The following is a 20,699-nucleotide window of genomic DNA, read 5'->3' on the forward strand; positions in this document are numbered from 1 at the left end:
TGTGGTGCTGCTGACTCAGCAAATGTGCTACTCTTCCCCCGCCCCCCCGTGCCCTTGTCGATGATCCGGCCGCTCTGAGGGGGTGGTACTTACAGCTTCTCCAGACTTCTGTACATGATAAACTGGTTGTCCCACAGTGAGTGGATTCTATTAGTCTTCAGATCCCTAGGGAGGGGTGGAAAGAAAAATCAGGGACCACGGATCAGGAAATACTTCATGAACAATTAAGAAATGCAGGTCTCTTTACTCCCACTAGCCTCCCTCCACGTAAAGTCCCCCCTTCCTATCTTATCTGAGTGACGTGTGAGAGACATGCAGCTCTTTGCTATCCATTACTGATCACATTTGCAAACAGCACTTCTTGAATTGTTGGCATCATTTTTGACACCTGAGGGTTTTGAGTGCCCCCCCCCCCCGCCCCGGTTCCTGTATGCAAATGGCGTTTGCATGCTCAGACTTAGTAGCCAGGCTCGTTCTGCCATCTGTGAATGCTGCTCAGATGTCATGAGCCCAAAATGCTGCATGGCCCCAAATATCAGACATACCAATTTTTTAGGCAAGGTTTACAGCCCCTGGTAGAGCTGTGTAATACTTGCAGCGTATTCATCCTTGGAAGAAAGGGGCTAGAGAAATGCAAAGGGTCCATTATTTAATGCCAGGGAAAGACAACAACTCAGTACAAACAAATGGATGGGAAATTCATTCAGTTTGATGTCAAAATCTTCTTCTTGCCTTCACAGCAAGCACTTTGCAGTTAGGCTAATCTGGGGAATAAAGCCTGGGGCTTTGGCCCAGAGGGTCACAGTTTACCAGCATCTCTCCAGCTATTAGTGGCTTAGACCTCTCTAGCCTGATTGGCACAGAGCACCTGGCAGCGGCATCTCCATCATTAGAATGCAGCCTCCTGGGTTTGATCATAGAGGATTAGGAAAAAACTGAGATTTGTGCATCTGGGGCATCCTTAATCTAAGAGATAAAAGTCTCCTTGTGATAATCCCAGACTCAGTTTGCTAGATAACATAAATTTCTCTGCATTATCACCCTTGGAACTAGCTTCCTCTGCAGCCTTACCACTAGGTGGCACTACCCCCTTGATGATTGATGCTATGCAGCACAGTCAGATAGGCTAAAAATTGGAATCACCAGGGCGAATTTCCCACTGGCTCCAATTTTGCAAAGAAAGGGACACATTTACCCTATGGTGGCCCCTGTTACTCACAACTTTGTCACATTGGAGGAGACCCAGGGGACAGTGTGCAAGTTCTGGTCGGTGCAGTCTATCGCCCTTCCCGAGCACTGGCATTCCTTTGGGAACTGGTCGAGCACTGGGGACACACACAAGAGAAACAGTGAGACTGAAGACAGACAGGATCTCAGTGTATGGCTGGGCAGGTGAGCAGATAAAAGGGCACACTGGTGTACAGAGAGGGGTCAGGGCTGGATGGATATGTCGGGGTCAAAGCGGCAGGGGACGGCAGACACATTCCTAAAGAGCAATGTGGGAGCAGTGGAAGAATGGAGGAGGTGATGAGAGGAGAGGCAGGGTGTGTGAAGGGAGAGGAGACAGAAGGGGAGAGATGCTTTCTTGAACTTCTCAGGTCTGGGCTGGGAATCTCGCAGGGCCTGCCTTGGTTGGGGTATTTCAGCACATCCAGGCCTGGACAGAACCAGGAAGATCAAAAAAGCATATTCACCTGGGTGGGAGTGAGGGAGGGTGAGTTGAATTCCCCCAAACCTGAGCAAAGCTCAGTCTTAATTTTGGGTGGGGCTCCAGGGTGAGATTTTACCAGCTTCCCAGAATCCCACCTTTAGGACTGGTTCAAACCTCAGAGGATCACGAGGTAGCACCTTTGCCATGCAGGGGCAACCCTATCCCACTCCAGAGGGAGGGGTGTGAGAGAGGGGAGTGAAAGAGAGGGATGATGAGAGGGGAAAGGGGGTAGAGAGAGCACAAAAGGGGAGGAAGGGAGGGAGACAGGAGGGCTTGAGCAGTAGCATGGGAAGGCTGGGGAAGACACAGTAGACGTGGAAAGAATACAAAGCCAGCCGCTGGAATGGAAGTACTTACCACAGACTGGGGTCTCCTCTTTCTCAGTGGCTCTGCTGCCCTTGGTCTGCTGCATGTCATCCAAGATCTGCAGCCACCCGCTATTATCCACTAGAAAAGAGAAGGCAGAAGTCATGCGGGTTTGTCTGGCCCCCTTTCTATTCACAGCAGACTCACTCACTGCTCCTCCCCATGTCCAGCCTCCCCCAGGCTCGCCCACCCCCACTCTGATTCCTGATCTTAGCGCTAGGAACCACGCACTGCTTGCTCAAGAGATGCTTACCTCAGTGCTGGGCCTGAACCAAACGCCTAGATCAGAATACCCCTGAACTCAGAGGGAGGGAATTCAGAATCTGAACTGAAGCTGGTTCTTGCCATTGGAGCCAAACCTTAGATCCGACTCCCCTGAAACACGGAGTGTTCAAAACCTGGATCCAGGCCCATGTTTGGTGACTTCGGCCCATCTCTAGTTTATATTAGCTCTTGCCCGCTGCCTCTTTGACTCTCTACTGTGTCCTGACAGGATATTCCTTTTCTGCTGGCTCTTACATTCCTACATTTAAGGCTGGGGTGATCTCTGTCTGACAACCCCTTACCTAGACATCTCTGTCATTATTAGAAAGTCAGAGGAAATTGTACTCTCCCAGTAAGAGGTTTATACCTTCGGTGTTAGCTGCAAGACAGCCAGGTGACCATAAGTGACCCTTAAAGTCCGCCCTGTTTTCATGTTTCCAGAATCCCCCTGAATATATTGGTGGTTCTGGATCTGGGATTTCCAGGTCCACCTGGTTTATTAACTACAAGGCATCTGCCTTTGATCTGGCGGCCCGGAGAAATGAAAAGAGAGGGCAGGCTGTGAGGGTAGCTGATTACCGCAGTTCTCTTCGTCGGCTCCGTTGTTGCAGTCCTTCTCTCCATTGCAGTGCAGGAGCTGGGGTAAACAGACAGACAGGTTGCCACAGGGGAACTGTCCCAAAGGGCAGGAATAGCTGTCCAGCCTGGAATGAACCAGAAGAGACTCTGCCAAAGGAAAGCAAGACACAGTCAAAAAGCATCCTTGAACAGGCCAGTCCCCTGTCCTTACCTGCGGCTGGTTTAAAACCCAGCTCTCACCCTTGGCTTACAAGTGCTGATCTTGCCAGGACACAGTAACTTGTCACTGTCTGGTACCCTGTTACTGCACGTTAGCCCAGTCCCATCTGGCATGACTTATCAATGGGATTTTATCAACACCAGCCCATCTGGACCATGCTCCTTGATTGTTCAGATGTCTCCCAGTGCTCTGGCAGGGCCTGAGAACTGCAAAGAGGAGACATGCCCTGACACTGTAAGAGCATGAAGAGATGTCTCACCATAGCCAAGAGACATTTCCCCTCCTCCCTCTCAAATGAAGGAACAGGAAACAGAAGCAGTAATAAATTCTGCACCGCCATCCGACGATTCCATCTGGGACAGTGGAGGCATCTCAGAAAACGCTTGCAGAAAAATCATCATTATGAAAAAGAATCCAGCTCAGATCAGCAATGATGGCAAGACGTGCCCATCAAACGGCTGTTTTGTGGCCGACGTGAAAGGCATGCCACAAAATCTCCAGGACAGTTAATGCTAATAGGTGCTGCTATTAAACCGGATTATTGCTATTTACTGAGAACCATACAGTTTGCTGCTGTACATTATGTAAGGGGAGAGCTAGTTCTTGTGGTACAAAGCTCACAGTGGCACTATGTTTGATACAGACACAGACACATGGTCTCCTCTTGTAACTTGGTTAATTTCATTTTTAAATCCTCATTAACTGCTGGGTGAATGACCCTTGAAATGCCTGACAGAAGATGGGTTAGCTTTAGGAGGGATTTGGTTGGTCATTGAGGCTGAAGTCCCCTAGGGGATTGGGTCTCATGGGGATGGATAAGGCACATTGAGGGGGATGAGGAAGGGGAGCCATGCTGTGCCTGCTCTGAGGAGTAATAGAGACCATCGGTCTCCAGGACTGTCAATCCAGCATCTTTCCCCACCACAAGAAAACTACAAAGGAGAACACAAGACACAACACTGACTTCCATCCTGCATGTCCCAGCTGGTCCAAAGTGTCCTCTCTCTGGGCTTTGGGTGGCAGGACTACTCCGCAGGATGTGGGCCATGCTCGGTGGGGTATGTGTGAGGTGACGGGAGCCAGCAACAATCAAGAGAAGGCTCTTCAGGCAGGAGGTCACTGTCACTCCTACTCTGTTTGGAGCTGAAACCCACTTATGTTCCAAGGGGGAGTAAAATAACTCCTGCTAGGTTAGACATCAGATCTCCAGGGCTGGCCAGGTTACTTCCAGCCGACACTGGGTCACTCCCCAATGAGACATAAAGGAGTTGGAGATCTATTATACTGGGAAATGGTGGCTGCTGTATCCTTTAGGTCTCTGAAAATCAGACTTGAGAATAGACTGTCGGGGCCAAACCTGCACTGGGCCGGGGCTGGACTAGATGGGACCTCGGCAGAGGAGCAGGAGGTGGCTTGACTTACACTGGCTGCTCCTCTAAGATGGCAGCAACCTCAGGAAAAGGTGTAGAGGGACTCTCTGGTGTGAGGAGTGACAGCCTCTTCTTTGGAGTGGTTCCAGGTGGCACGGCAGAGAGGCAGCTTAGTGTACAGGAAGAACTGGGAGCAGGAGATCTTTCCATGGAGTTACGTACACCAAGGAAAGCAGAAGAAACTCCGACACATTATTAACTAAAGTATAACAAACCAGCTCCATAGCCCTCTGGAAAAGCCACCCTCCCCTGAGGTGCAGTTCACTCCCTGTGATCATTAGAAAACTAACTTAAACCTCTACTTTGCTGAGCCCTTTCAGTCAGGCAGGCTCTGAAACGTCAGTCAGAGCTTCAAAGCACACCAGCCACTCAGTTCTGTTCATTAATATCCTACAATTAACTGTGTCAAAAGCATTCTCCAAATCAAGCAAAGTGTTTCCATGCACTCGCCTTTGATCAGGGCCCAAGGAAGCTATCGCAGTCTATGGCTGTGACAGAACAGTGTGAACAGCCCAGGCTTGTCATTCAAGGTGATCTGCTGCTGCTAAAGTTCCCATGGATAGCGGCTGACGATCTGTGTTTAACACTGAAGACACATCTATTAGTTGATTTCATAATGTGGGGCAGTGAGTGTCATTTCTACCTGGCAATGGATGTGCTTTGGGTAGTTGGGTCATTTCTCCCCTCTCCACCCTCCCCGAGTCCCACGGATTCAATTGGTGCATTTTACTGAGATGATTATGACCCCAGAGGCAAGTTGTAATAGAAAGAAGAGGAACGTGACTACAGGACTGGCAGCAGGTTCAGGGGTAAGTGATGACACATGATATAAGTCGGTGTCGAAGCCGGCACTTAGTCTGAAGCAGTCCCTGCCCCAAGCAGCTTGCAGTTTAGCTTGGACAGCAACAGTCCAAACAGTCAGAGGTGGGAGAGAGGCATCAGTCACAGTCAAAGTTGGCCCGTGCGGGATGGCAAGGGGAATGAATTTTAAAGGGAGATCTGTGAGTCTCAAAGAGGAGCTGCAGGAGAAGACTGTTCCAAGTGTAGGGGCACGTGGGCGGTCTCTATCGGGGAGCAGGATGCAATAGAAGCACAGATAGCATGCTATGTGCTTGGAAAGCTGCCACAGCTGCAGGATAGCAGAGAGGGCGGTGACCCTTTCCTCCCTTCCAAGTGCCCCTCTGAACATGGCTTTATTCTGGGTCAGTCACAGGGTTATCAGATTCCTAGAGGCTAACAGAATTTCTCCTACTGGTGTTGAGGGGGGTTCACAGACCATCAGGGCCATCACAATACTGTACCCGGCACCCCTGCCCCCCTTCCTCATGCCTCTTGGGGAAGATTTCAGCCGGGTTTTGCAGCAGGAGTCACTGATTGAACTCTCAGGCAGCAAAGATCCCAGTTTCTTGCCACTGACCTCAGTGACCAGGGAAATGCAGAGAGTGTGCTAGAGCCACAGAATTGATTCTAATCAGAATGGCCCTTCCGTGAAGCACAGACATCTCTTGAGCGTTTGGCCCATTTCTAGAGAGGTGCTCCAGAGGACAAGGAAAAGGAGCAACTAGAACTCAAAGCAGTTTGCAGACAGGCTACACCCAACAAGCTGCCTCTGATTTACTATGCCCGTGGCTAACTACAGCAGGGAGCACACAATATGCACAGTGAGGTTATTTATAGTGCAAAATAGCACCCAAAAGCTGCTACACCTTGGACAGATGCAGTTCCTAGCCTGAACAGTTTACAGTCTCATGGTTTGTCGTACCCAAAGGCTCAGCTGCATGAATGCCCTCTCTTTTCACAGGCTGATGCTGCCTGGATTGAAAGTATTTTTCCACATTAACTCAGCGTTTCAGCAGTCTCTCTGTAACAACTGGTTGGAGCAGCAAAACAGCAAACACTGGCTGGGTCCCCAGCCATATATCGTCCACATGGGCCCTGGGGACCCGTTAACCTTTTATCAGATTTATTGATGCATCTGGGACATTTGTTCTGAGGGAAACATGGGCCCAAAATGCCTGCAACACCCGCTGGAGCTAATCAACATGATTAAAAGTGTTTAATATTTGGAACGGCAATAGACTTTGAATCCATGAATCTTTCCCTAAAAACTGGAGCTTTCCCAAAAACCACTGGAGAGAGCTACATCCATCCTAGGCCATAAAACTGATCCGAACAACATTTCTAACAGCAACAGCCCGTGCTTGTCCTCCTTGCTGCATCTTAGGTTACAACACAGAACCATTTGTGGGCAAAGTTGCAAATTCTTAGAACTGTTCTAGGTAGAGCGTGGGCACTTCAGGCATGTTCTAGAACCTGAGAATTAATCCACCAGTTGAGATCAAATGGAACCCCTCCACACTGCCACCCCGAGCTCTTTCTTTCCCGTTTTGAAGGCAGCATCTGACGTTAGCTGGGGAGTATTCAGTATCACACGTCAATGTCTGGGCATCTCCAACAGCTGGGTCTGCTCTTCTTCCATCAGAGCTGGAGGCACCTCAGGATTCCATTTCAGGCTCTGCCTGGGGTCAGCGTCTCCATTGCAGAGCTCTGAATATGTAGTTCTCTTATTTAAAGTGAATGTATTTATCTAGGCTCAGATCAGACATCAAGACGCGTCTATCCTGAACTCCAGATACCACCTTTGCCCCAAAAGCCTGGGGAGACAGATGGGTCTTGTACCCTGCCCTGAAAATCAGCAGGATCAAGCCATTTCAGCCAAAGCAAGGAGTCCGTTCCAAAGTGGAGAGTCTCCTCACAGAGAACACTCTGCCATCAATTAGCCTCCTCTCTCCTGTACCAAGGGGGTTTGAGCTTGAGCACCTCCAATGCCACAGAAGGAGAGAGCTGCCTCTGCAGCATACAAGTTCCAAGCTATTCAGGGGGCTTTGGAGGTAAGCACAGACTGCACCTCGAAGCCAACAGGCAACAGCCAATGCTGACTCTGGAGCCCTTGTGCCATGCACTTCCAACAAAATAGACCACCGTCGCAGTTTGACGAAGTTCCCTATGTAGGCCACGTTGCAGCAGCATAATATGGAGGAGATAAAGACATGGCTTTTGGTAGCAAAGTCCATGTCAATAGCACGCTCCAGGCCAAACAAGGATGAAAAAGGCCATTTTGATCACTGCAGCTCCACCAGCCTCTAACAGCAATGCTGGACCAACGATCACTCCAGATGGCAAACTAACCACACCTAGCAGACACACCAGGCAAAAGAAGGACTTCCCCTGCCAACCAGCTCCACCACAGTTTTACCCGCATTGACTTCAGACATGTAGTTTCATCCATGCCCTGGTCTCAGACACTGGGCAAGGCTTTCAACAGCACTGACTGGATCAGATGAGCTGGAAATATAGCTGGGTGTCATCACATCTCCCCATCAGCCCTCCCAGCAGCCCCATATACTCATTGAACAGGAGTAGGGGAGGCAAGATGGAACCCAGCCCCTTAGGGATGCTGAGCAATTGCTCATCACCAGCCATTGGGAACTTGTATGGACATCTGCTTTTCTTACAACATGATGGTGAAAATCTACCAGACTGATAGTCCTGGAGACTGATGGTCCACAAAAGAAGTACAGCCAGGTAGCACCAGGGTAAGTGTCCCTCAACAGTGTGACCGGCAGGGTGAGAGGAGAGTTCAATCTCCATGGTTCAGTCAGTCCATAATTTCTGTACTAAACATGCCTACAAGGGAATCGAGAGGTGTTATTTATATTTTCAGTGATGCAGATGCCTGCTCACTGGGAGATGGGCCGAGACTCACCATTTATTTCATGGAGGGGATAGTCTAGCTGTCCAAGCACAGAACTGGGTGCCAGAATTCCTGAGTCCTAGGTTTGCCTCTGACTTAAGGGAAAACATTTCTCTCCAGAAAAGGGGTAATAATATTTCCCTCCCCCATAGGCAAACGGTGAAGGTTAATTCTAGAATGTTTAGAAAGGGCTTTGAGGTGAAAAGCTCCATGACTTACTGACAATCTTCAAACCTTCTCTGGGTCCTGATCCCGGAAATGACTGTGAAGTGCTCTCCCAGCACGTTCTAATAGATCTTGAATTTCACATCCACAGAAATCCACTGGAGGCACCTTGATCAACCCCAGCTTTCTGGATCCCTTTCAGTCCCTGCTAATGACACCACTGTATTAATCATTGGCTGTGATCGACTGGGAGGTGGATGTCAATCTGGATGGAAGGGAACAAACTTATTTGGGGTCCCTCACTTCAGAGCCTGAGATACACTCATGGCTAGAACATCCAGAGTAGTTCCCACAGATTGAATCTAATCCTAATGCACCACCAAGTTACCCTTCAAATACAGTGGAGGGTTTTGGTTGCAAAAAATACTATTAAAGAGCAACAGGAAAAAACTGCAGTGGCTGATTAAAGCTTTGTCCTCCTGGGGTTAAAACACTGCAGTCAGGAGGTCTGGGCTGTACTCTCACCTCTGCCAGGCTTGATCTCAACACAGCTACGAACAGCTGACTGGTCATGTTTGTGGAAAGCTAGAGACAGCAAACAAATGGACAAATGTTTCAAAGGATGGTTTGCAGCTATGAGTTACATTCAGGCAAACCATTGCCCAGCGAGGACGGCTCCAAGTTATTTTCAGGTGAGTCAAACAGTGCGGCTCTCTCCTCTCTCTCACTTTCCATGCTGCACCTTTTGTTGCACTGTCCCTGTGTTTGAGTACCAGGAGTTTTTCTGCAAGAGATGAAGCCACAAATACCAGAGGGATTAATAATGGCCTGGGATGCAGATGCTGACAATGGGGATCACATGGCCCTTTCTGTAAGAGTCAGGGCTTACCCCAGTCTCCCTGGCCAATTTTTTTTCTCTTACTAATTTTGTACAGTGCACTGTGCTTCTGCGCCCTGTTGCCCAGGGCTTTTTATAGATTGTTTTGACATCTTTGGGGATGACAGCGGCAAATATATCTATGCAAACCAAAGGTAAGCAAAACAAATATGGAGGTGTTATGTACACACTCACAATCCATAAAAAGAACTTCGCTCATGTTTCTCTGGAACTCTTAAAATATATCCCTCATCTTATATTCATTTTTTGCAAGCTCTGTAATTTTACTTATGTTTTATTACAACATTATTTGAAGTGGCTTTCACAAATACTTGTGTTAATTGTGTGTTTGGCACAACTTATGCTCCAGGTGAGGCTGGAGTATATTTATTAAGTGTTTCACTGTGTAGAAGAAGCTTGAAAACATACAGTTCGATACCTCATGAAACAGCATGACTGTGCCTCAGCTCTCTCTCACTATGAATGAAGCAAATCTGTGTGTCACCTCTAGTTCAACGAGTTGGACAAAGAATATCTTTTCTCTTCTTATAATACAGCGGATGTAGAACAAACAGATGGTGCAAGAGTCGATGGATGAGTGGGGCAAGCATACTGTGTTGTGCTAAAGGTCTTCTTTTTCTTTTCATGGCACTAGAAGATCAGAGATTCCTAAAGATGCAAGGTTTCAAGATATCATCTCACTTCTCTCTTGTTCTACAAAACACACTGATATCATCTAGAAAACCTTCCATCTCTCTCTCGAGTCATGCCCTTCTGTATCAAAGAATGGCTAGCAGTAAAGGTTCAATTTTCTAAGGATGTTCCCTACCCTTAAATGTGGAGGGGAACAATACTAGGGTTTGATTGCTAGCATAGGGCCCAATGCAAGAACTCTTACTAATGCATGTAGGCCCAGGGATTTAAATTCTTATGTGGTGCTTACATACCAAGGTGTTAGTCACCCTGTGAATACCATAGCTAGATTATAGACACAGACTTCCTGTGTGCGCTTCGGTAAGTCACTTAACCTTTCTGTGCTGCAGTTCTCCAGCTGTAAAAATGGAGATAATAGCACTTCCCTACCACACAGGGCCATCGTGAGGATAAATACATTAAAGGCGGTGAGGCACTCTGATAATGGGGGCCATATAAGTACCTAAGAGAGACAGGATGTGTAATATCATGGATCACCAGGTGGACTGATGATTAAGGACAATCTTACAAACTCTGTTGCACTCACTGTACAGGTAGTTAGATCTTGGAGAAATGTTCAGTTTTAGCTGTGGAGAAGTTCTTCCTATATGCTGAACAGACCACTCGTAAATTTTAATTCTTGCCTGAATCTCTCTGATTTGAATAGTTTCTAGGTAAGCAGCTTCTGCCTTCAGGAAAACAAACACAAATATTGCATTGTGAGTTAAATTATTTGTGGAGAACACTCAAATTGTCTGGAACACTATCTTACTCAGGGACACATCTTGTCAGTGACAATCTGCTTCACGTACCTCAGATGGTGCTTGCATGAACAGGCCAGATTCAACAGACTTTGCACTGTTGCTGGGCTGGGCAGCTGGCCACAATTTTTGGGGGGAAATAAATGCAATCCATCATTGCTTCTGAAGCTATAAGTTTTAAGTGAGTTGGAAAGGAAGCTTGAGCAGAGAGGTATGAGGACTCTGGAATATAGTCACAGAAATGGTTTTATATTGTAAAATGAGGAAACTTCCCCCAAAAGTCAAAACTGTTAATCACAGGTTTTATTCTTCAAGAAACGACAGCCTCAACATTGAAGGTGCAACATGGGGTCTGAATCAACAGTCTTGGAAAGTTAGTAACAATCAGTAACAGAAAGCTTTGTTAAATGTATGTCTCAAATGGGGAATACTGCAAGAAGCTATTGCAAGATGACACGTGTTAAAGCATTGGCTAAGGCAAACTCAAGTTCGGACGGCTCCCTTAATTTTCTGCAGCACCTGCCCACTTGTAGGGTTGGAGCCTGGAATAAAATGAAGTGTAAGTCAGGCTATGAAATGCAAGGGTCTCTTTCTAGTGGATCAGGTGCGCTAATGTTTTTCATTAAAAGAGTTTTATTTATTAAAAATATTTGATGTTGGCAGATTTTAGGCAGTAATAAACATCAGTGCAAAATTAAATAAAAATGAGATGTTATGTCAAAACAATAAGGTTTGGGCCATATTTTGCTGTAAAGCTTCTCAGGGCAGCTGGAAGTTGTGCCTTGAAATGAGTCCCCAGGCAAGCCCTGCTTACATTACTTAAGCCAATCATCCCCTTCCCTTACATGGGACCATTCTTACGAGTGAGATAAGTGGGATTTGGCATTGTATATAGGATGACGTTTGTGTGTGGCCCCTCCAGTACGCGCAGAACACACAAGCTCTGCCCCAGGGCCCCATCAATGCTCTCTTGGAATTCTGGGATGGTAGGGGGCAAAATCAGCTCCCAACATAACTCAAGCAGCGAGGGACCTGCTCTAAGTTCCAGCAGCCCTATGGACATAAATGGATCTGCCCTAGGCGTTGCCTCTACCAGAGTCATTTTTTCCTGACTTCCTTCCAGCCCCAGCCCTGAGTTGGCTGGCACAGGCCAACTGCAGGTGTCTAGTTGCTATGTAGACATAGGGACTTTTACAAGCCCTATCTGTTGCTGCAGAGGTGCTAGAAACTAATGACCCATGTGCACCTCTTCTAATCTGTCCTGAGGACTCATCTGGTCCCTCCACAGCATCACTCACATGAAGAGGTGCTGGCAATGGTTCCAGCGGGTCTGACAGCAGCGTCTGTGATGTGACCAGTACTAGGAGATCCCCAAACCCTTTCAGAGACATGGCCTTCAGGCTGCACGGAATGTGGACAAGGTGGGAGTTCGCTGACCTGTCTGCTAGATTCGATGCTCCCTGGTCTATTTAAGGAGGCTTTTAAAACGCAGTCATGATGGGTTTGTTACTACCTCTGTCACATCCCGGGTTAACACAGTTGTTACCATTTTTCTCCCCTAATGCTGATCGCACACACTGTACTTTGACACTATCAGGCACGGCTATACAGATGTTACCATTTTTCTCCCCTAATGCTGATCGCACACACTGTACTTTGACACTATCAGGCACGGCTATACAGATGCCCTGCAAGACAAACAATTCAGGTGTGAATTAAAACACCAACAAAGATAAAGTGCAGATAAAGGATTTAAAATAGAAATCAGGCTGCCAGGATCTGCCGAATGGAAAACCTTTTAAATGCACCAGCACAGCGGCCCTGAGATCTGAGGCAGAGGGCATTTCACTGACCCCTGGCCAGAGAGGCCCCATGGAACCAGTGGGAGGAGAAAGAGACTTTCCCTTGGTCAAAAATCGGCTCCTGAGGTCTAAACTGCTGGAACTTCCTAGTCAGGTGACAGATTCCCCCCTTCTCCTCCTCTGAGGGTTGTGCTATTATTTGCATTTGCTTTCATGAGACATTCATATTGCCCTTGGCTCCCAGCTGTAGAGGCATCTGGCGCCTGCCCTTTGCAGCCAATGAATGTCACAAATGTACCACTGAATGGAATTGTTACTGGTGTTGTGATGCTAGGGCCAAATTCTGAGCTCCTTGTTCAGTTGTTACCATAACGTCTGCCATAGCCCATGGGAGGTTTGGCCCAGTGAAGACTTATGGGTCTGAGCCATGATGATGCTGCCAGGCAGCACTCCGAACTCCATGTGCATTCATTCTGAGTGAGAGCCAGAGCGCTAAGACAGCCCTAGGCCACCATTCCCATGAAAAGCTCTTCCCCCCTCTGTTAAAGGAAGGGTTTGCTGCATCCTGGGTGGTGCCTGGAGCCACAGCACAAATGAGCCCCTCTGGAGCCAATACCACTTTCTCAACATGTGGGTTCTTTATGCTGGGCTAATGATTTTAAAGCAACTGCAAATGAAACCTAATGAAACAAGCGCAGAAAAAGAACAAGTGAGTAATTAAAAGGAGGAGACGAGTGGTCCCCAGGGAGTGATGGAGAAACAATAACATTTAACTCAGGCCTTAATACAGCGAACGTGTCCACGTTTACATTGCTGGCATAAGGCTAGATTTGGAGGAGAGTGTGTCCAGAGAGGAAAGGGTAATAATGGAGAGAAACAGTGCTTAACCCTTTACTCTCCTCCTCTCTCCCCTCTTCTATGAAGCCTTGCAGCTGGAAGCCCACATAGCATCCGCTCTTAGCCCTGGGTTTAAAGATGGATCCAATTCCAAATATGAATCTCGGATCCACTCCGCCCCTGAACTTTGCGTCTAAGGCCCATCTTGACAGACACAGTGCGGTGTTATTTTATTGCACTCACACATCATGTGGCGGGGGGGGGGGGGTCCCTGCAAGTTTTTTGTTTCAGTTCATCTAGGGCTCAGTGCAGTCAATGGGAATCTTTCCACTGACTTCACTAGGTATTGGATCATGCCCCAGTGGCACAGCTCCTGTCCCTATATGGAGCTGTGTAAATAACAACAAAGAGTTTATTCACATAGGTTTCCCCAAGAGATGGTATCAAGTTACAAATTGACAGTCAAACCCAAGCTTCTGAGCTGTCCCGTGTGGATCTAGGTTTGGATTATGAACCGCACAAAGTTTAGGATTTCCCTATGCAGAGACCAAAACCATGATGATTATGCAGCATACGAAAATCTGATGGTGGTAAAAGAACCAGAGAAATGCAGGAAAAGCAGGAAAGAACTAATGGAGAGAAGGAAGGAGAAAGAGATAGTAAAGAACTAATACAAGGAGGCAGATACATTCTGTGTTTCAGAGGAAAGCAAAACACCCATAATACATGTGACCAGTTGTGCAGTGCTGTGTATTAGATAGTTCCTTCCTGGCCTCTCTACTGATCAGCTTGCACTCTGAAGCTGTAATTCTATTGTCTGGATTGTTATACTAACCTACAGAGCTAGCAATATTTTTGAGGTCACGTCCTGATTTTTGCCTTGGTGGCAAGCTCACTAGCACTGCATGACACGCCATGGTCTCAGGCTGCAGGCAATATCAGGCAGGGGAAGCTCTTTCTCAGTTCTGGTTCATGGAGGGCTTGCACCCTGAGGGCTCAGCTTTGGGTCTGGAGTTTGAGCAATCCAAACATTCAAAGTGACGCTCAGTTACCAGTCTTTACCTGGTTTCAAATCTGAAATTGCTGCATTCCATGTGTTGTCCACCCAAAACCATAAACTAACCCCAGTCAGCTCAAAACTCAGCATTAGAGACTCGCATTCCTCTCCTGATTGCCAGAGCCAGGATCAAAGGGAGTGGTTAGCAACAAACTCAGCCAAGAGTGGTTGTTAAACAGAAGTATGGTCTAACGGACTAAGCCCTGGTCTGGGAGCCACACACACCTGAATTACTGTTCTGGTCCTGCCTTCCCCTTATGGGGTGCTCTCGGGCAAATCATTTGACTTCTCTGCACTTCAGTCATTCCGTTTGTAGAATGGCGATGCTACTGACCTAGTTCACAGGAAGTTGTGATGCTTAAGTTACTGTTTCTCCAACAGTAGAACATACTATATATAATCATCTCAGTGTATAGTTCCCTAGCACAGTTTTCCATCTCCTGGGCCTTTAGCCAGATTTTTCTGGACTTAAAACAAACACTAGAACGCTACATTGCAAAGGCAGATGTGTGACTTGGGGGACCTGTTTCTTTCCCATCAGAAAAGCTTTCCCCTCAGATCAGAACCCTGAGCTGGTTTTGAGTTATATTAAGCTTATTGTACACTTAGTTCAACAAATCAATTCCCCAACAGAATCCTCTCACTTGGTGAAACATTCCCTTAATCCTCACATCCCCCCCCAATAAAACAGATAATGCAACAAGTAAATACAGATACAGGACCAGAACATGCAGCCCCTGGGAGGGATGTCTTCTTATACAGAGCCCTTTGGGCCTTGGCATGTATCCCTGCCCTTGAGGTCTGGGTATCCCCTTTTGCTGCAGGTACCTGCCTGGCACACACATGCTCACACTCATATACAACATGCACATATAGTACACACACCCATCCCACTATTAACAGCAAGTTACTCACTGTTAAGGTGTGATGGGCTGCTCCAAAACCAAATCATTTTAAGGGAGATGCTAATAAAAATTTATTTGATTTGAGGGGATGGGGGGTAAAGGCACTCTGGCCTTCTCGCTGGGTTCAATATCTTTCTGCTCTCCACACCACAGCTGGCGACAGGGAAAAGTTTGCATTGTCATTGGTAAACAGCAAAACAACAAATCAGAGTAAAACTGGCACACGGAAGAACTTGCCACCTTATCCTTTCCTAAAACCCAGTTTTAAGGGTCCCTTTATCATCCTCTTTTTGTCCACTCTGGCCACAAAACTTATACTTGTGTCTGTCAGCTCACCTTAAGAAAATGAAATTAACATGGCTTCTGGAGCTGCTCTCATTCCAATCTAACATCTCGCTTCCTTTTGGACAAGCAACAGAATTGTAACTTGCCATTGTTTCTCCTTCCCTCTCAGACTCCAGGTAACATGGAAGCCCAGAACAGATGACAGAACAGACAGAGACACAAAGACATTCAGACATACAGACACAAAGACGTTTTGCTTCAACTAAAGTACTGATGCAGCAAGGAAATAAGGAGACACAAATAGGGGTGCAGATTTTGACAGAAATTAGCCTTCCACTCTCCATGCAATCCATCCATCCCAGTTAACATGTGTGAGATCTACCCCCAAACCCCTCATTCACAAACCCCCCAATCAAACATTTGGATTTTCTCCCCACTTTGAATAAAGTGAAGTGCAAACGCGGCCACTTACTTGTAACAGCTTGGAAAAGAGAAGGCAGAATAATCAGGAAAAGTTTCATGCTGGCAACTCTTGCGACTATAATCCCAGGCTAGAAAAGACTGAGAAGTCTTCTGGGTTACTGTAAAGCAAGATGAGGAAGGGGAGGAGGGAAGGGAATTCTGGAGATGATGTGGCTCTTCTTTTGCTAACATGTACACGTGTGCTCTGCTCTCCCAGAAATGCACACACCAGCCCAGGAGATGCTGCAGGCTTCTCTCTGCAAGGTGCTGTTGGCCTCCGTCAAGCCAAGTTTCTTCCTGCACCCCAAACTAGAGAAAGTGGCACGCAGCCCCAGGACCAGAAGATATTTGCAGTTCCTCTCACCCTCACATTTAAGTTCCTGGGGGTGGGGAATCTTCCTGCGCCACCGGAGTTAGGTGGTCGACATTTCCCCCCCCACGCTTGCACCTTGCTCACCTACCTCTAAGGAAATGGCACATGAACCTGAAAGGATCTGGTTTAAAATGCAGAAGGCTCAATTGCTTTGTTTCACTTGTCTCTGCTGAGGAGGATTCCAAAGGCAAACAACCCTTCAGTCCTTGCTGTGCGTCTGCTGATTCAGAGAATTGTGCAGCTGAAGGGAGCTGAGTATCTGAGTGGCTTCCCTGCAGGATGCCCAGGTCCTGACTAGGCGATGAGAGGAGGGGGTGATTTTTTTTCAATGGCACAACAAGGACCTGGCAAGAGGGCCCTCTGCTGGACATGACTTCTAATGAACACTGCTTCAGATCAGCAATGTCTCTCTTCCTTCCGGCTGGTCTACACACACAGCTGTACCGCTTTACCTATAACAGATGAGTGAAGTGGTACAACCACACTAGCACAGACTCAATTATATCCATATAAAAGTGCTTATATCAGTATGGCTATTCCCATAGTGGAGGAGGAATAGACCCCTTTATACTGATATCTCTGTGTCCACACTAGCAGACATACTAGGATAACTAACTGTAAAATTTCACACCCTCCCCTCCCAACCGAAATAGTTACACTGCTACAAAACTCATGTGTAAACCAGGCCTTAGAGATGGATGCCAGCTAGTGCTGGGGAAAATAGCAGCAGTGCATGGTTTGCTCAAAGAAAGATACCTGGTTTTGAATTCATGAAACTTTTGAGCAGCTGTAGCGTTTCCTGCAAACTGCTTAGCGCCTGTGAAGAGGTGTCTTGTGATCTGAGCCCAGCACTGGGAGCCAGCATGGGCTGAGTTCTAGTCCTGCCTTTGTCACTAGCTTCAATAATAAGGTTCACGTATAGAGCAATTTATATACATTGCTTATTTATGGCTCATAAGACCCCCATGGACTGGTAGTGACAGCTGACTTCTGGGACATGTGTGCCTGGGGATCTGCGAGGCAATTGCTGGGAGGAGAAGGAAGTGAAGGGGATGATGAAGCAGAAAAATTGCAGTACTATATAGGGGCTGGAGTGGAGATGTAACCAGAAATCAGGCCTCTCTCCATAGCCACTGCTTATCTTCCTGCCTGCTGTAACAGCCTCCCAGTGGGACAGGTTATTCTCAATGGGCACAGGACTACACTGGGGACAGTGTGGAGTTGCACCATCCTTGGGCAGCTCTGGGATGGATTATGCCTCAGGTCTCCTGCACATATCATGTTGCATCACACACCCATTTCCCATGGGCTCACTTTCTTGCCTCCCCTCATTCCTCCCTTTTGGGCCTGCTAGTTCCCTCAGGGGCCCTGAAAGACAGCTGTGTCTCTGCACATAGAAGCCACAATTGTGAATGGTGTTTGCAGGAGGAGGAAGTGGGGAGAGGCTGACACGGTTCTTTGCACTTTCCTCCATGCACCAACAAAAGGGCCAGGCACTCACTTCCTCAGTGACAGGATAGAGTAGCAATCTAGACCCTGGACAGGTGTCCAGCAGAACTGCAGACAAGACAGATTAGGTCCTTGACACTCTCATTGTTGTAACTGTCCCCATTCTGTAGCTGTAGTAGGTGCTGCTCCGGTGTGACCCATCCTGATCAATGTCTCTTCCACCATTCCCCAAAAGCAAAACCCTGTACCAAGGTGCCTTAAAATGGCAAAGAAATCAGCCAGCCATCACCCATGTATTCATATCTGGAAGGACACCAACTGCCTTCCATCCTTTCTGGATATAGACCCATTCGCACCAAAATATGCAGGAAAAAAAACCTCTCTTCAGCCTGCTTGTGCATCTGTTTCAGTCACTGGAGGCAGGAGCAGGCCCCTGGTCTTCTGTTGATCTATCAGCAGCCAAGGTACAGGCTTAGTTTATAATTTATCCATGTTAATTTGTCCATCTCTAGCACCTTCCAGTCTATGGTCCCAATACACTTTACAAACCTTAACAACTGAGCTTCACAACAACCCCTAGCAGGCAAGCTGAGTTTTCCAAAGAGGCTCGCTGAGGCTAAGGGAGGTGAAGAAACTTGCTCAAGATGAGACAGCAAATTCTTGCTAGGGTTGGGATTAGAACCCAGCAGTCCAATCCGCACAAGTTGCTGCTCTAAACCCCTAGGTGATATTTTCTAACAAATGTCTGCTTCCTTGGCCTTTTCCCTTTTTGGCGGGAAATTCACAAGGGCTGATATCTTCCAAATGCCACCCATTTAAGGCATGGCCCACAGTAAATTGTGCAGATATTTGTGACACCTCTCCCCCGCTTCTCATACAACCAATGAAATAGCTACAATTTTGGCACTGAAATCACGCTCACTGTGCGTCTGAGTTAACCCCTCCCTGAAATGAATGGGCAGATGCCTTTCTGCATGAGTTACACTTAGTTCATGTCTTTCAAGGTTTCTCTACAATCATAATGCCTAGAGACTTGCTTTATATTTGACATGATAGCTGAGATTCTGGAGAACAGGGGGCAACTGCTTCAGAGAGGAGCCAGTATAGTGTATACAGGCATGCACCTGCTGTTTCCAAGCCCTGGGACGTCTCCTGTTTGAAATCAGGGTAAACCTTATCAGCACAAATCCTGTTGCACTAGTGTGAATCATGTCTGTATTGGGGATTTGCACTGGAGCTAGGGTGACCAGATAGCAAGTGTGAAAAATTGGGACAGCGGATGGTGGGGTAATAGGCACCCATATAAGGCTTCAATGTGACCACTCTGGACAGCACTTTGAACTCGGATGCACTAGCCAAATATCGGGACTGTCCCTATAAAATTGGGACATCTGGTCACCCTAACTGGAGCATCTATTCCAGTGGCTAACAATCTAACGTAGATAAATCCACCATGTAGGCTGGTGCCATTATAAATTGGGCAAGCAAAAATGGCATGTGAAGGTGGGATCAAAAAACAATTTGCAGCTGTTGAACAGTGACATTTATTCACAGATCTATTAGACTGAAGGGCAAAATTCATGAAATACACTTTTCTCCAAACGTTATCCAGCTCTCTGTGGAGCCAGCTGACTAAAGACCAAAATTAGCCAGGAATGTTTTATACACACAAAAACATGGCAGAGAAATGATTTGCAAAAGAATAACCAAAACAGTTAAAGGTGAGGGAAGCCAATGCTGACACTGCTTGTCCTGAGGAGCCTCCTCCACTGGCATCATTCGGGTTTCTATCTAATCAAATCCAAACTAATCTATGGATTTTATACTGCTGCCCCTCACCTAGTATCTGAGCATGTGCCACATAAAATCAATAGCAAAAGCAAAGCCTGGAGCGGACTTTGGCATCTCTGGATCACCTCCTTTTTTAGGACAAAGCTGCAAAAACTCTGGTTGGGGTATTTTTGGGTTTGTTGCATTGTGTGAGGGTTTTTTGAGGGGTGCAATCATTCTGAGTCCTGGCAATATTAGCTCATAAAGAAAAACAACTTTCAAGCGACATTGCTTTGACTCTGCTGTTCCAAAAGTGCAGCGTGGTCAAAGCTGTGTGTGAAACTTCCCTGATTTACAGATCACTATTTACATGAAATAATACTCATCCTGACATAACACCTTCCCCCTCATGAGACCCCAGCCAATGAGTTTCTGCTGCATGCATAGAAGTCCAATGAATTGCTAATTGCAATTTGCATCGCAACACATTTCCTCCTTTATCTCTAATTTTAAAGGAATGAGATCCCTGAAAGAAGACTTACCCCCTCACTTCCCCTCTGATATTGACTAGCTCAATCATTCTTATGTCAATATCATAAGGAAGCAGAGAGGAACTTTCAAAGGACCAGGTACAAAATGCGTATGGCTCTATATCAGATTTATTTAAAATCTAAGGTACTTCGAAGCTAAAAACTGACCAGGCGTGAGAATGCAGCAGGGGGAAAAAACACAGAGAATCAAAATGTTTCTTTTTCAAACAAAAAATAAAGTAGTTGGGAAAACAATTGTGTTTCCCTGAGATGGGGAACTTTTCAGGGTTTAAAAATGGTTTAGCCTGGTGACAATTCTTTAGAGAAGGGGAGTGTAAATTTCATTATCTTTGTGGAGGTCTCAGATTTGCACAATCAGAGCTAAAAGCTTGGCTTGCAGTCCTAGAAG

General features: G+C 46.9%; 1 protein-coding gene across 1 annotated transcript in view; it reads right to left on the bottom strand.

The window, feature by feature from the left end:
* The window catches only part of LOC127056629 (relaxin receptor 1-like), a 48,854-nt gene extending 32,126 nt beyond the window's left edge, over positions 1-16,728 (bottom strand). The window contains exons 1-5 of the mRNA XM_050964716.1: positions 16,179-16,728; positions 2,921-3,067; positions 2,069-2,158; positions 1,220-1,325; positions 94-165 (exon numbers count right to left, since the gene is read on the bottom strand). Coding sequence (XP_050820673.1) covers positions 94-165; positions 1,220-1,325; positions 2,069-2,158; positions 2,921-3,067; positions 16,179-16,227 — 464 coding nt within the window. The 5' untranslated portion in view covers positions 16,228-16,728. The remainder of the gene's footprint in view (positions 1-93; positions 166-1,219; positions 1,326-2,068; positions 2,159-2,920; positions 3,068-16,178) is intronic.
* Positions 16,729-20,699: the final 3,971 nt, after the last annotated feature.

The sequence above is a fragment of the Gopherus flavomarginatus genome, chromosome 8, assembly GCF_025201925.1.
Source record: "Gopherus flavomarginatus isolate rGopFla2 chromosome 8, rGopFla2.mat.asm, whole genome shotgun sequence".
NCBI classification, from domain to species: domain Eukaryota; kingdom Metazoa; phylum Chordata; order Testudines; family Testudinidae; genus Gopherus; species Gopherus flavomarginatus.